Genomic DNA, 15,312 nt, shown 5'->3' on the forward strand with positions numbered 1-15,312 from the left:
AGACGTGGTTGCAGGGGATTCAGGACTGGCATTTAAACATCCAGGGATTCACAACCTATCGAAAAGACAGAGAGGTGGGCAGAGGGGGCGGGGTTGCCTTGTTAATTAGGAATGAAATTAAATCAATAGCACTAAATGACATAGGGTCAGATGATGTGGAGTCTGTGTGGGTAGAGTTGAGGAATCACAAAGGCAAAAAAAACATAATGGGAGTTATGTACAGGCCTCCTAACAGTGGTCAGGACCGGGGGCATAAAATGCACCACGAAATAGAAAGTGCATGTCAGAAAGGCAAGGTCACAGTGATCATGGGGGACTTCAATATGCAGGTGGACTGGGTAAATAATGCTGCCAGTGGACCCAAGGAAAGGGAATTCATTGAATGTTTACAGGAGGGCTTTTTGGAACAGCTTGTGATGGAGCCCGCGAGGGAACAGACCATTCTGGACTTAGTGTTATGTAATGAGCCAGACTTGATTAAAGATCTTAAAGTAAGGGAACACTTAGGAGGCAGTGATCATAATATGGTCGAATTCAATCTCCAATTTGAAATAAAAAAGGTAGAATCAGATGTAAAGGTGTTACAGTTAAATAAAGGTAACTACAGGGGCATGAGGGAGGAACTGACGAAAATCGACTGGGAGCAGAGCCTAGTGGGAAAGACAGTAGAACAGCAATGGCAGGAGTTTCTGGGAGTAATTGAGGACACAGTACAGAGGTTCATCCCAAAGAAAAGAAAGGTTATCAGAGGGGGGATTAGGCAGCCATGGCTGACAAAGGAAGTTAGGGAATGCATCAAAGCAAAAGAGAAAGCCTATAATGTGGCAAAGAGTAGTGGGAAGTCAGAAGATTGGGAAGGCTACAAAAACAAACAGAGGATAACAAAGAGAGAGATAAGGGAAGAGAGGATCAAATTTGAAGGTAGGCTAGCCAGTAACATTAGGAATGATAGTAAAAGTTTCTTTAAATACATTAAAAACAAACGGGAGGCAAAAGTAGACATTGGGCCGCTCCAAAATGACGCTCATAATCTAGTGATGGGAGACAAGGAAATAGCTGAGGAACTAAATAAGTACTTTGCGTCAGTCTTCACAGTAGAAGACATGAGTAATATCCCAACAATTCAGGAGAGTCAGGGGGCAGAGTTGAATATGGTAGCCATCACAAAGGAAAAAGTGCTAGAGAAACTAAGAGGTCTAAAAATTGATAAATCTCCGGGCCCAGGTGGGCTACATCCTAGAGTTCTAAAGGAGATAGCTGAAGAAATAGTGAAGGCGTTAGTTATGATCTTTCAAAAGTCACTGGAGTCAGGGAAAGTCCCAGAGGATTGGAAAATCGCTGCTGTAACCCCCCTGTTCAAGAAGGGAACAAGGAAAAAGATGGAAAATTATAGGCCAATTAGCCTAACCTCGGTTGTTGGCAAGATTCTCGAATCCATTGTTAAGGATGAGATTTCTAAATTCCTGGAAGTGCAGGGTCGGATTAGGACAAGTCAGCATGGATTTAGTAAGGGGAGATCGTGCCTGACAAACCTGTTAGAGTTCTTTGAAGAGATAACAAATAGGTTAGACCAAGGAGAGCCAATGGATGTTATCTATCTTGACTTCCAAAAGGCCTTTGATAAGGTGCCTCACGGGAGACTGCTGAGTAAAATAAGGGCCCATGGTATTCGAGGCAAGGTACTAACATGGATTGACGATTGGCTGTCAGGCAGAAGGCAGAGAGTTGGGATAAAAGGTTCTTTTTCGGAATGGCAACCGGTGACGAGTGGTGTCCCGCAGGGTTCAGTGTTGGGGCCACAGCTGTTCTCTTTATATATTATAGATGACGGGACTGGGGGCATTCTGGCTAAGTTTGCCGATGGTACAAAGATAGGTGGAGGGGCAGGTAGTATGGAGGAGGTGGGGAGGCTGCAGAACGATTTAGACAGTTTAGGAGAGTGGTCCAAGAAATGGCTGATGAAATTCAATGTGGGCAAGTGCAAGGTCTTGCACTTTGGAAAAAAGAAGAGAGGCATGGACTATTTTCTAAACGGTGACAAAATTCATAATGCTGAAGTGCAAAGGGACTTGGGAGTCCTAGTCCAGGATTCTCTAAAGGTAAACTTGCAGGTTGAGTCCGTAATTAAGAAAGCAAATGCAATGTTGTCATTTATCTCAAGAGGCTTGGAATATAAAAGCAGGGATGTACTTCTGAAGCTTTATAAAGCATTAGTTAGGCCCCATTTAGAATACTGTGAGCAATTTTGGGCCCCCCACCTCAGGAAGGACATACTGGCACTGGAGCGGGTCCAGCGGAGATTCACACGGATGATCCCAGGAATGGTAGGCCTAACATACGATGAACGTCTGAGGATCCTGGGATTATATTCATTGGAGTTTAGGAGGTTGAGGGGAGATCTAATAGAAACTTACAAGATAATGAATGGCTTAGATAGGGTGGACGTAGGGAAGTTGTTTCCATTAGCAGGGGAGACTAGGACCCGGGAGCACAGCCTTAGCACAGATAAAAGGGAGTCACTTTAGAACAGAGATGAGGAGAAATTTCTTCAGCCAGAGAGTGGTGGATCTGTGGAATTCATTGTCACAGAGGGCGGTGGAGGCTGGGACGTTGAGTGTCTTTAAGACAGAAGTTGATAAATTCTTGATTTCTCGAGCAATTAAGGGCTATGGAGAGCGGGTAAATGGAGTTGAAATCAGCCATGATTGAATGGTGGAGTGGACTCGATGGGCCGAATGGCCTTACTTCCGCTCCTATGTCTTATGGTCTTATATAGAGCCCCGGTGGCGAGTGTGGTTACGAATCGGCGGAGGTCGGAGTACTTCCGGCTGTATCGAGAGACGAGGCAGGGGTGCCCCCTCTCCTCCCTGTTGTTTGCATTAGCAATTGAACCTTTGGCCATGGCATTACGGGAGTCCAGGAAATGGAGGGGGGTGGTTCGAGGGGGAGAGGAGCATCGAGTGTCGCTGTATGCAGACGACCTGTTGCTGTATGTGGCAGACCCAGTGGAGGGGATGGTGGAGGTCATGCAGATCCTCAGGGAGTTTGGGGACTTCTCGGGCTACAAGCTCAATGTAGGGAAGAGTGTGCTTTTTGTGGTGCATCCGGGGGATCAGGGAAGAGGGATAGACGACCTACCGTTGAGGAGGGCGGAAAGGAGCTTTCGATACTTGGGGATCCAGGTAGCTAGGAGCTGGGGGGCCCTGCACAAACTTAATTTGACGCGGCTGGTGGGGCAGATGGAGGAGGACTATAAACGGTGGGACATGTTGCCACTCTCCTAGCGGGCAGGGTACAGTCGATTAAAATGGTGGTCCTCCCGAGGTTTCTTTTTGTATTCCAATGCCTTCCAATTGTGATCACCAAGGCCTTTTTTAAGAGGGTAGGTAGGAGCATTATGGGTTTTGTGTGGGCGAGTAAGACCCCGAGGGTAAGGAGGGGGTTCCTGGAGCGTAGTAGAGATAAGAGGAGGGCTGGCGTTGCCGAATCTGGGTGGCTACTACTGGGCAGCCAACGTGGCGATGATCCGTAAGTGGGTGATGGAGGGAGAGGTGGCGGCATGGAAGAGGTTGGAGATGGCGTCCTGCAAAGGAACGAGCCTGGGGGCGCTGGTGACAGCACCGCTGCCGCTCTCGCTGACAAGGTACACGACGAGTCCGGTGGTGGCGGCAACGCTAAAGATCTGGGGGCAGTGGAGACGGCATAGGGGTGCAATGGGAGTCTCGGTGTGGTCCCCGATTAGAGATAACCATTGGTTTGTCCCAGGAAGGATGGACGGGGGGGGGTTTCAGAGCTGGCATCGGGCAGGGATTAAAAGAATGGGAGACCTGTTCATCGATGGGACGTTTGCGAGCTTAGGGGCGCTGGAGGAGAAGTTTGGACTACCCCTGGGAAACGCTTTCAGGTAACTGCAAGTGAGGGCGTTTGTGAGGCGGCAGGTGAGGGAATTCCCGCTGCTCCCGGCACAGGGGATTCAAGACAGGGTGATTTCGGGCGTATGGGTCGGAGAGGGCAAGGTGTCGGCGATATACCAGGAGATGAAAGAAGAGGGGGAGGCTTTGGTAGAGGAGCTGAAGGGTAAATGGGAAGAGGAGCTGGGGGAGGAGAGTCTGTGGGCTGATGCCCTAAGTAGGGTTAATTCCTCTTCCTCGTGTGCCAGGCTTAGCCTGATACAATTTAAGGTTGTTCACAGAGCGCATATGACGGGGGCGAGGCTGAGTAGGTTCTTTGGGGTGGAGGACAGATGTGGGAGGTGCTCAGGAAGCCCGGCGAACCATGCCCATATGTTTTGGTCGTGCCTGGCACTGGATGGGTTCTGGAGGGGAGTTGCGAGAACTATATCGAAGGTGGTGAAAGTCCAGGTCAAGCCAAGTTGGGGGTTAGCATTATTTGGAGTAGCGGACGAGCCGGGAGTACAGGAGGCGAAAGAGGCCGGCATTCTGGCCTTTGCGTCCCTGGTGGCCCGGCAGAGGATCTTGTTAGTGTGGAAAGATGCGAAGCCCCCCAGCGTGGAAGCCTGGATAAATGACATGGCAGGGTTTATCAAGTTGGAGAGGATAAAGTTTGCCTTGAGAGGGTCTGCACAGGGGTTCTATAGGCGGTGGCAACCGTTCCTAGACTATCTCGCGGAGCGTTAGATGAAGTTCGGTCAGCAGCAGCAGCAACCTGGGGGGGGGGGGGGAAATATCTTTCTTGGGGGGGCAAGAGGGAGGGACGGGGAAGGGTTTTTTTTCTGGGGGGCATCTGAGCAAGAAAATACATAAATGATCCGGAAAACTGATATGTACGGGAGGAATCCAATGAACAAAGTTCTGTATCATATTGACTTGCCATGTTAATGTCTTGCCATGCGAGCTTTCTTTTCTTTTTGTTACGGGGGGGGGGGGGTTGTTTGCATGGTTGAAAATGTTGTTAAAAAATTCTTAATAAACATTTTTTTTTTTTTAAATGACTGTTCAACATTGCGCTTAAAAGTAGGTCATTCAATCCTTGAACAACATCCCTTATCTATTGTTCTAAAATGCCTCATGAAGCCACTTGAAATTTACAAATGTGCTATACCACAAATCTACAATTTACTTAGCAACATAGGAATAGGCTATTCTGCCTCAGTCTGTTCCACCATTCAATTATGATAACTGATGACAATCTTAAATTAATCTCCCCACTTTGGTTCCATAACTCTCAGTAATCTTGCTTAGCTTGGCTACTTCTTATGAGACAATAAATGAGCAAATATTTGGCCTTATGCAAGAAATAACAATATAGATTTGTTATAAGAAACAGATCTACTAAACGGACAGCAATCTACTAAATGGACAGCATAAAAATAAGCCCACTTGGTGAAACAAAAATGTGTATCCAAATAATGAAGCCAGAATTAATTGGTGTTTTTATCCTTAAAATAAAAAGAAATTGAGCCTTTCATTTTGTCCTCAAAAATCAACTTTAATTTGATGGGAACTATGTTTTGTCTGTAGGCTTACTAAATCACGAGTAACAGATTTTCTCTTCATTCCCTGACTGGATGTTTGAGGTCTGCTGAGGTCTACACTTGCTTTGGGAATTTTTGCATGTATATCATCATCAATATAGACAGCTCGTGAGACTTTATATAGTCAGTGGAGATGCTATTTACTTCAAATGAAAATCATAAACTCCAAAATAAGAGCAAAATACTGTGGATGCTGAACATCTGAAATAAAAACAGAAAATGTTGGAAAGACTCAGCATGTCTGGCAGGATCTGTGGAGAGAGAAAAACGGAGTTAATATTGGAAGCCCATATAACTATTCTTCCGAGTTGATACAGACATATGGGTATTTGAGTCATTTCCTCATACGAGTCATATGAAAGTGATCCTGCCATTGAAATCAGAAACTGCATGGATGGAAAGCTGCTCAATCTCGGACCACTCTGGGCAAAAACCAGGGTTTCCATGAACATATTTTGTGATTGTGTTCAAAATTGGACATGCAACGTAGCAGGCTTGTTCTCCAATGCATATGACAACTTCAGCCTTACGAGCAGTGTGAAGAAAACTGAAGTAAAATACCAGCCTGCCCTCGGAAAGCCCTAACTTTAAAAAACCCAAGATTTCAGTCCATGAGCAGAACCTATCAGCAGTGGATAAATTATCTCGGCAGTACAGCCTCTTGAGGTGTCTATATTGATGATGATATGAATGGAAGATTTCCCAAAGTAAGTGTAGACTTCAGCAGACCTCAAACATCAGTCAAGGAATAAAAAGGAAATCTGCTGACAAAATTGAAAGTCTACAGGAGAATAGTCCTGTCCGCTCTGTTCTACACATTTGAAACTTGGACAGAGTTACATCAAGACTCAACCACTTTACTTGAGCTGCCTTTCGAAGCTCATGAAGATCAGATGGCTGAACAAAATACTAGACACTGAGGTGTTTACACAAGCTGACATGCCAAGCACCAATAACATACTGGGGCAGTCACAACTGAGATGGTCACGTAGCCAGGATGCCTGAAACCTGCTTGCCAAAGTGAACCTTGTGTAGAGAGCTTGAGTCTGGGGCGTGTTGTCAAGGCGATCAAAGGAAGCACTACAAGGATACCCTGGAGGTTCCATTTAAGAATATCAACCCTGAGTCCTGGGAGAAAGTCGCTGAGGATCGCTGCACTTGGCACAATCAAATAAAGAATAGTGTGGTCTCATGAAAGCAAGTGTATATCAGAGGAAGTGAATGGGAGGAATGGAAAACCCAAGGCAGCACCCATTCAAACTCAATCACCTACAGTATCCTGTCACATTTGCACCGCAGATCAGCATTAGCAGTCACCTGCACATCCACTGGAACGTTACCAAGTACTCCAGATAATAAACATGATCATCTTTGTCTCGCAAGACAAACATATACATTTACAAATTCAGTCATTTGGTCATTATTTACTCCATATTCAACAGGTCAACCATCTCACTCTAAGTGACATTCAACATTTAGTACATTATTCCTGCTGAAATAATAGTAGAAGCCAATTTAGGAATGGTGATTCTCAGATATCATCAGACAACGCTTTCTGTGACATTGACCATTCCCCTCATTTCCCACCTCAAATCTAGATAAATGCTTTTTAGTTTTGACAAAATGTAGCCAGAGCAATAGAGTACAAAACTCAGGAAATCATTCTGAAATTGCACAAATCACTGATCCAGTCCAACGAGAAAGTATTGCCTAACGTCTAATCGTTATTGTAAGAAAGACATCTAGGCATTGAAGCCAAGGCTCAGGGATCTTTATCATAGTCCCGGATCATACAAGAGGCCATGGTCTCAGAATTAGATGGCAGAGGATGAAAAACTGTTTAGGTTTAACTAAAAGAGAAAATGCTGGAAGGTTTAACTAATGTACACAGGGGGTGGCAAATGTGTGCAATGAACTTACCAAGTTGATAATGAGGTGGTAGGCGATGGGAGGCTGTTGTTTGTAGCATCAAAATCAAGAAAGAGTGAAGGAGGTGCCTGTAAAAATATTTCACCGAACTATGGCAGACACCATGGAATCTGATAGTGCCAAGACCTGGGACTGGCCAAGTAAATCACAATTTGGGCCTTTTTAGTCATTTGCATTTCTGGATATTCCATATAAACCCTCTCCGATACTCATAAAATCTACTTTTTAGATTTTAGCCACTTGTCTCAATACTATCATCCCTGATTTGCTTTTGTCTAATTAAATTCCTGTGAAGTATCTTGGGAATGTTTTAACACGTTAAAAGCACTATATAGGCACTAAAGGCCTATCTTGTGATTTGATTCCACCCAAATCTAGATATCAGGCCAAGATAGGTGGATATGTTTCAGTAAAGCACACTGACTAGGTGTAGCTTTGTAATTTTTTAATTACTTTCCCCAAATACTCTCACCATAAAAATTAATATGTATATATAGTATCATACAAATTTGAACCAAAAAGGTTGCAACATTATAGATATTTAGATACGTAATACTTTATTATATTAATGCTACTGCTTATATGATCTCAAATGGTAAACAAATAATGAGCTGAATGGATGGTTAATTCCTGAAATCTGGACATTATGAATACTTTCACAAAACAGCAACTAACATTTTCCACAATGCAAAACATCTGTACTGAATGCTGGGGAGCAATATTGGCTTACCTGCATTCTGTAGAGTTTCAATATTTTGTGGTCTTGTTGCAAGTTCTGCAATTGTTTGTACAAATTGTGCCCTAGACTTCTGGTACTGCTCAAAAACTGTGGTGGGGGCAGGGAGAATGGGGTTGGAAATAAAAGTTAACAAATTTTTGAAACACATAAATTCCCACATATAATGATTCAACACGAGTCCTAAAATAAGCTAACTGTGGTCCAATAGTAGTACTCTTGCTTTTGACTCAGAGGGTTGGGGATTCAATTCTAACTCCAGAGACTTGAACACAAAATCTAAGCTGATAGATACTCAGTACTAAGAGTGCAGCACTGTTGGAGGTGCTGTCTCTCAGATGAGCTGTTAAAACGGAAGTCCCAACTTCCCACTCAGGGGGCCATAAAAGATGCCATGGCACTGTTTGAAGAAGTGGGAAATTCTCCTGGCTTATATATTTACTCCTCAAACAATGATTTGTCTGCAATGATTTGATGTCTGTGGGAAATTGCTGTCTCGTTTCCTACATTACAATAACCACAATTATACATAAAATTCACTGACCCTGAAGCGCTTTGGGACGTCCTTTTCGTTTATGTAAATAATCACTGCTTAATTGCAACTTCAGCTTAAATAAGTGAATTTACATCCTCCCCTTGGCGATTAAGGCCAATGGCTTCCGCCTTATTCATTTCTAACAGTACCCTTCAAAGCACGTCAATAATGCTTATAATTTCTGAAAGATGGTTACCTTGTAAAGCTAATCTTTGAGTCATGGTGTCCGCACTGTATGTAGATAGAAAGTGGATGAGAAGATATATTCTATGTACACGCGCGCGTCTAGTGCCTCTGCTGCGCTCTACCAGTGTCCAAGACAACCAGAGAATTGTGCTGTGCCGCGGTTACCACGGCGACGAACCGGAAGGGGATACTCGCCAATCCTTGGTGGAGGTCACTACTTTGTGATTGTGAGCTGAAGCGCGTGAGCGCTGCCAATTCCAAAACCTGAGCTCCTCTTTCATGATTATTATTGTTACTTTGTCCGCAAGTGTTCAGAGTGCGAGTTTGCAACTTGAAACTCTCAGGCGACTTTTTTTCCTCACTCTTTTCTTGTTCCCGATCTTGATTGACAAGCGCTCAGTACAGGAATCGTTTGCATTAATAGCAGCAGCCAGCCAGAGCTTTGTTTTCGTGCTGTGTTCTCGGCCTGTGATACCGATTCTACCGTGCAATGCCACATTTTCAGATGAAAAAGTGATTGGCTGTGAAATTCTCTACAGTACAATGTTACATTTCACCTGAACATGTACTCGGCATGCAGATTATTCTACAATCTAATATGTCAGGCATGCTTTTTTGAAATAAAAAGCATTAATATCAGGAACAAAGAATAAAACACTAATTAAGTATTGCGAACGGGACAGACATGCCTGTCTTAAAAGGGGTAAACGCTGAAACGGTTACAGTGGTAGCAAATGCAAACGCGAGTTCTGTTTCAGCATTTTTGCGATTCTTCCGAATGCAAACTCCTTTGCTCAACATAAAGTGGCTTGAGGCTTTTTTTCTTTTGATTACATACCAGGTGGAGAGATCGTTTAAAGTGTCAATATAATAAAGCAAATGCTTCTTGACTGGCGGCCCTATCCAGATACAATGTTTAGTAATGGCATTTTATGTTTGTTAATGAAGGCGTTAACACTGGTGAAAGTAAAGAAAAACAAAATCACTGAATTATTAAGGTGCAGGAGCCCATTCAGCCCATCGTGTCTGTACCGGATCTCCAAATGAGCAAATACACTTTGTGCCATTCTCCCCTTCCCTATGCACATTCTTCCTTTTCAGACAAGTCTAATTCTTTTTGAATGCTTGATTGAATCTGCTTCCACCATACTCTCAGGCAGTGCATTCCAGACCTGAACCACTCCCTGCGTTTTTCCTCGTGTCACTTGTGCTTCTTTTACCAATCACTAGAAATTTGTGCTCCCTGGTTCTTGATCCTTTCACCGGTGAAAACAGTTTCTCCCGATCTACTCTGCCCAGACCCCTCATGATTTTGAATACCTCTGTCAAATTTTCTCTCAGCCTTCATTTCTCCATGGAATACAGTCCTAACTTTTCCAATCTATGTGCATGACTGAAGTTCTTCATCCCTGGAACCATTGTGGTGAACAATCATAACCATTTTCACAGATAAAATGTGTGTATATTATGTATGAACTGTATCGGTGAAAGAATAATTCACCAAGAACAATCCGTGTTTACACTGCTTGCACGTCTAAATTCTAAAATACAACTTTCTATTTTTTGAAAAGGACTAACCAGCTATGAACAGCAACATGAAATTGTAAATTGTGTCCATCTAACTAAGACCTGAATTTAAATTAGTCACATCGATATGTTAAAAATATTCAGAATACAATCTGTTTTACATGTATTTAATTTCAGCCCGCTTTTTAATGATCGTGTGTTATGTAAGGATATACAAAAAGCTTATTTGGATGCTGCCGTTCATATCCAGCCTGTCTTGCTATTCAGATGTTTTGTTCTCCAATTTCATTAACATGTGCCTTAGGTCTTCTGATTCGACTGCATCCAGTCACACTTTAGAAGCCTTTATATTGGCAGCCTCTATTATCACTATTTTTAAAAAGGAAAGGTTTCCAGAGATTCAAATGATTCTTTATTAAATGTATTGCTCAACTCCTTAGTCTACTCATCTCTACGTGTCCTCTTCAATCCTTGTAGTAGCATTTTCTTAAAAAAAAGATTGAATGGATCCTTCAGTTAAATTACACTATAAGTGATTTAAGCTGCATATTTAAAGCTGCATTACCTTCCACATCTTGTGGACTCTCTGCAATGCTCAACATAGTTGCACCTGAATGTAAATCAACTAATAGTGTCGCTCTCTAACGCTATATTTGTATCAGATACTCATGACGCACGCGCAAACGTAGCGTACACGATGGGCATTTGCTGACTTCATGAAGAGCGATTAAGTTTGGTTTCGTTCCTTTTTGCCGACTTATGTACCAATTGTGAAGTTTTACCAAACAGATAAAAGTAAATCAAAAGCAATTGACGCAAAAAAATACTTACCTTTAAAATGTGATGTTCACCGCATGATAAACTAGTGTGAGTAACCATGTTCCAAAGTGCTGTGTGGGAGGAAAGTGAAACTGTAAAACCAGTTCACTAATTCTGGCCGCCCTGCATCTGACTTCATCCGTTACGGGGTAATTACGCATCGATCGGCATTTCAAGGCCCGCCTCCAGTATTTAGACGTCACAGGCTTGGAGCTGCTTAAATGTATCTCATTGACCCGGCGCTAGGCTGTCAATCAGTAGCTTTTGTCGTAATGAAATGGCTGTTTTAAGGAAGTCCGGTGTAATTTATGGTGTAGGTACGGTACATTCTGTAAATGTCTCAATGTAATTATTATTTAGGCGTCATTATATTACATAACAGTAACAACAAAATTCCGAATATTTTAAAGATTAGAATTTACTTGATTATTAGAATAAAAACTGACGTATGATGCCAGCTGCAATGCGAAATTGGTTAGTAATTTGGAGACCTGTCTATTTTTGAAAATCTAGATGTTGTGATTGCCTTGACCAAGCGCCAATGATATTTAGCATTCACACTGAAACTGTTTTGAACTTTCCCAGGGGCATTTAGGCAGCTCATTTGCCATTACATTATTATACCCGTTAAACAGTGTTAAGAATTAATGCTTTGACATTGACGAGTAGTGATATGTTTCAGGTTGGTGAGTGCTTAATTGTAATTTTTTACATACTCGGTCCTGTATTGTTGCCCAGTTTTGAAACAGCATATTGATCGAGAAGATTTTGCCAGCTTCGTGTATTACAGCTGTTGACTGACTACACGACAAACAAGTCTTATAAACGCTGGAGAAACCGTGGCGATAGTCTGTTTAATGATTAACTAATTTTACAGGGCAGAATAGGGAGGTGGGGATTAGCCATAGCAACTAGCACATAACTTCATCATTTTATGCAAACAACTGGATTGACATCATAACCTACTGAGGAATGTAAACCTTAAACACGTGATCTTCATCTGGGTTCTCTTTAGCCAACTTATTTCAACACAAACATGTCTCCACTGGAATTGATTACCCTGACTACCAAACGTATGGTTTGCTGTTGGTTTTCTCCTGAAAAATAGTTTATACAATATTATATTTGTGAACAGTTTTGGAATATTTTTATAGTTCAATACTATCATGCCAGTATCCATATTTCTTTTTTTTTAACGCATTTTAAAGGATATCTTTGGATTTATTGAAAACTAGTACATACTTCTCTCAGTTCCAAACAAATGCAAAACTGTAAATATTCGATATGTAAACAAAACGCAATTTGAAACATAACAACAGCCAGACGAGTTCACTATTTGTATATAGTGAAGATACAGCGTTAATGCTGCGACACTAAACACCTTGTTTTTCCATTAGTTGGTGATATAAAAGGTCGCAGAGTACGCAAGGCGCTGTTGCCGCTGTGTGGACGTTTGCAGATCAATGGGTTAAACCCAAAAAAAACACCCCACGCGGAAAATAAAAAATAACATCGATTGAGTAATTTCCGTAACGAAACTCTAGTTGATTTTGTCATCTTTAAACATATTTTGCATCTGCACATTATTAACTGGCATGAAACTACTAGGATATGAAAGATTCGCATTGTAATGCCATTGTAGCCTGCTCAAGGTGAGATCATGATGACATGAGTGTGATGACTCCGATTTCTGCTAGCATGGGGGGAAGAAACAAGACAAGAAAATTGCGCATGTGCAGGCACTTTCCATGCGAGTAATGTGCCTATTAATGAAATTTATCAAATTTATGATGTCATTATAAGTAAATCTTTTTTTAACCACCTACCTGTTCAAATGCCAGAGTGTTTTCTTTAAACTTAAGTTTCTAAGAATAGTTCTGTGGAAAAGAATATCCAGAGAGTGCAGAACAAGATAAGGTGTTGGAGAAATAGGGGCTGGGGAGAGAACGAACTAAATGTGGTTTCACTGTTCTCTGCACCATTTTTCTTAGATTTAAGAAAATATATTTTTAGCTTCAAATAAATTAAGCAACTCGACTGAGAGACAGCTGCACTGCCGAAGGTGCCTTCTTTTATATGGAAGGTTAATTTGCACGAAGAAATCGACTTAAAGCACCCATTACTTTCATTCTGTCCTCTCATGTAGATTATGGAACTGTTTCGAAAAAGGGCAGAATTATCCCCCGATCATGGCCAATATTTATCCTTAAATCAACACGTTCTGCTTATTATTGCATGTGTGCTTGTGGCAAATTGGCTTCTGCATTTTCTCTATTGTAACAGTGCCTACAGTTTTTTTAAAAGTAGTTAATCGGCTGTAAAGCGCGTCACGACGACCCCAGGTCCCGAAAGGCGCTATATAAATGCAAACGAACAATTCGAACCTTGCTTTTTCGGCCCTTTGGGGGCACTAATTGCTCCATCTGGTAAATCCACTGGCCTTCGACATCATAAAATACGACTGAGCTGTATCAATGTTGCAATTCATGGTTGGCAGAAACTATAAACTTTATTTACCGTTTTTTAAAAAAACAGGCAATGATACGGAATTGATACACCCCCTGTTAATATTCAAAACAGCATAATCATCAACTACACTCACAACCTTCCTTTAGGTCATAATTCAAACTGAGTTCGGTTCCAGGCCTGTCATTTGCACGAAGATATCGACTTAAAGCACCCATTACTTTCATTCTGTCTCAAACAGAATACGGATTTTTGATTTGACTTTCGCTAGATGCACGGAGAGAGTGTTTAACCTATAAACGTGCACATCATTGTGTAATAAGTTGCAGCACAAATTATGAAACAAGTGGAGGTGACGACTAGAAGTATCATAACGTACAATATTCGGGTCCTTTTACAAAGGGCGATTCGAGCTGATTGTTGGTCGTTCGTTCGGTCCTTTCTCAAGTTGACATTTTTACAGAAATAACGTGTTGAGAAGAAGCCAGTCTTTTATATTTCAGAAATGTTAACACTAATGCCGGACGTAATAACGTAATTACATATCGCGGTCATATCAGATGGCCCAGAGGCGCCCACAGGAGTAAGGAAACTAAAAATGTCAAGTCTATGAATCACAATGTTTGCTCCCACATGCCAGATTTATGTATACGAAATATTGTGCATATGTCGAAACTTTTTCTTTCTGAGCCTCATGGGCTATCTCCTCCCACGCGCAGTACAGGAGCCCGGTAATTACAGATTAGACTACTTATACTGATGTGCAGTTGAGAAATCCAAATTACAAATGAAATGAAGCGCATTTCTTTGAAGAACCGATCTCACGTGAAGTAAAAAGTGACGTTTTTATGGCAACGTCTTTCTGTGCACGTTCTTACGTATTTTTGGAGCGCCGCTCTTTTTCTAAGATGTACGCTGGTTTCCACGTTTCCACGTATTAACATATTGGCGCTGTATTCGACCTTCCCTGTGTAATATCAAACACCCACTTCAATTGAAATAGGCGAGGCGGAATTCTACGAGTAAAGTCATTGCGTAGTGTTCATGAAGCTGGTAGTTTTACCGAGTCAACTGTGGGCTGGTGTGGGGGCGGGGAGGTCAGGCCGGGATAGGTTGAGAAAATGTTTCTCCCACGGAGGAGGGGGTGGGGAGGACATCAGTGTTTGGGAAATATTGTCACAACGACATCGAATACCTTATTGGAATCCGTGCATCATATTTATTTTTGAACCAGAGTTCCTCGCCATGCAAAAATAATCTTGAACTTCTTCACCTACCTTTGAAAGACCAAACTAACTTCTGGCTTGCTCAGTATGGAATAGCAACGTTTATTGAATTGCAATGGGACCTGAGGGTTTTTTCTTTTGCATTCTACTTTCATCCTTGGTGCATTCAAAAAGGTACCGTTTAATCAGAGAAAAATATTCAAGTTAAATGAAACAAAAGCGTGCCCACTAAGTTCCAAATTGTAGCCAGGTAAGAGACGAGAGGTAATTTATGGAATGAAAATGAGAGAATCTCTGTTTTTTTTCTCTTTATTGTTCATTTAGCTTTTATGGAAGCCTACAACGTACAATTTAATCAGGCAATTTAATTTTGTTTCGTGTGATCATGCGGGTA

General features: G+C 42.0%; 1 protein-coding gene across 2 annotated transcripts in view; it reads right to left on the minus strand.

The window, feature by feature from the left end:
* spag6 (sperm associated antigen 6) overlaps positions 1 to 11,378 on the minus strand; it is a 430,527-nt gene extending 419,149 nt beyond the window's left edge. The window contains exons 1-2 of one of the 2 annotated variants that reach the window (XM_072508503.1): positions 11,239 to 11,378; positions 8,154 to 8,249 (exon numbers count right to left, since the gene is read on the minus strand). Coding sequence is in view for 1 of the 2 variants with exons in the window: in XM_072508502.1 (XP_072364603.1) it covers positions 8,154 to 8,249; positions 8,891 to 8,915 (121 nt within the window). In the remaining variant the exon portion in view is untranslated. Of the gene's footprint in view, positions 1 to 8,153; positions 8,250 to 8,890; positions 9,033 to 11,238 lie in introns of those variants that run through there. The other variant, XM_072508502.1, reaches the window with a different exon arrangement.
* Positions 11,379 to 15,312: the final 3,934 nt, after the last annotated feature.

This window comes from Scyliorhinus torazame, chromosome 6, assembly GCF_047496885.1.
Source record: "Scyliorhinus torazame isolate Kashiwa2021f chromosome 6, sScyTor2.1, whole genome shotgun sequence".
NCBI classification, from domain to species: domain Eukaryota; kingdom Metazoa; phylum Chordata; class Chondrichthyes; order Carcharhiniformes; family Scyliorhinidae; genus Scyliorhinus; species Scyliorhinus torazame.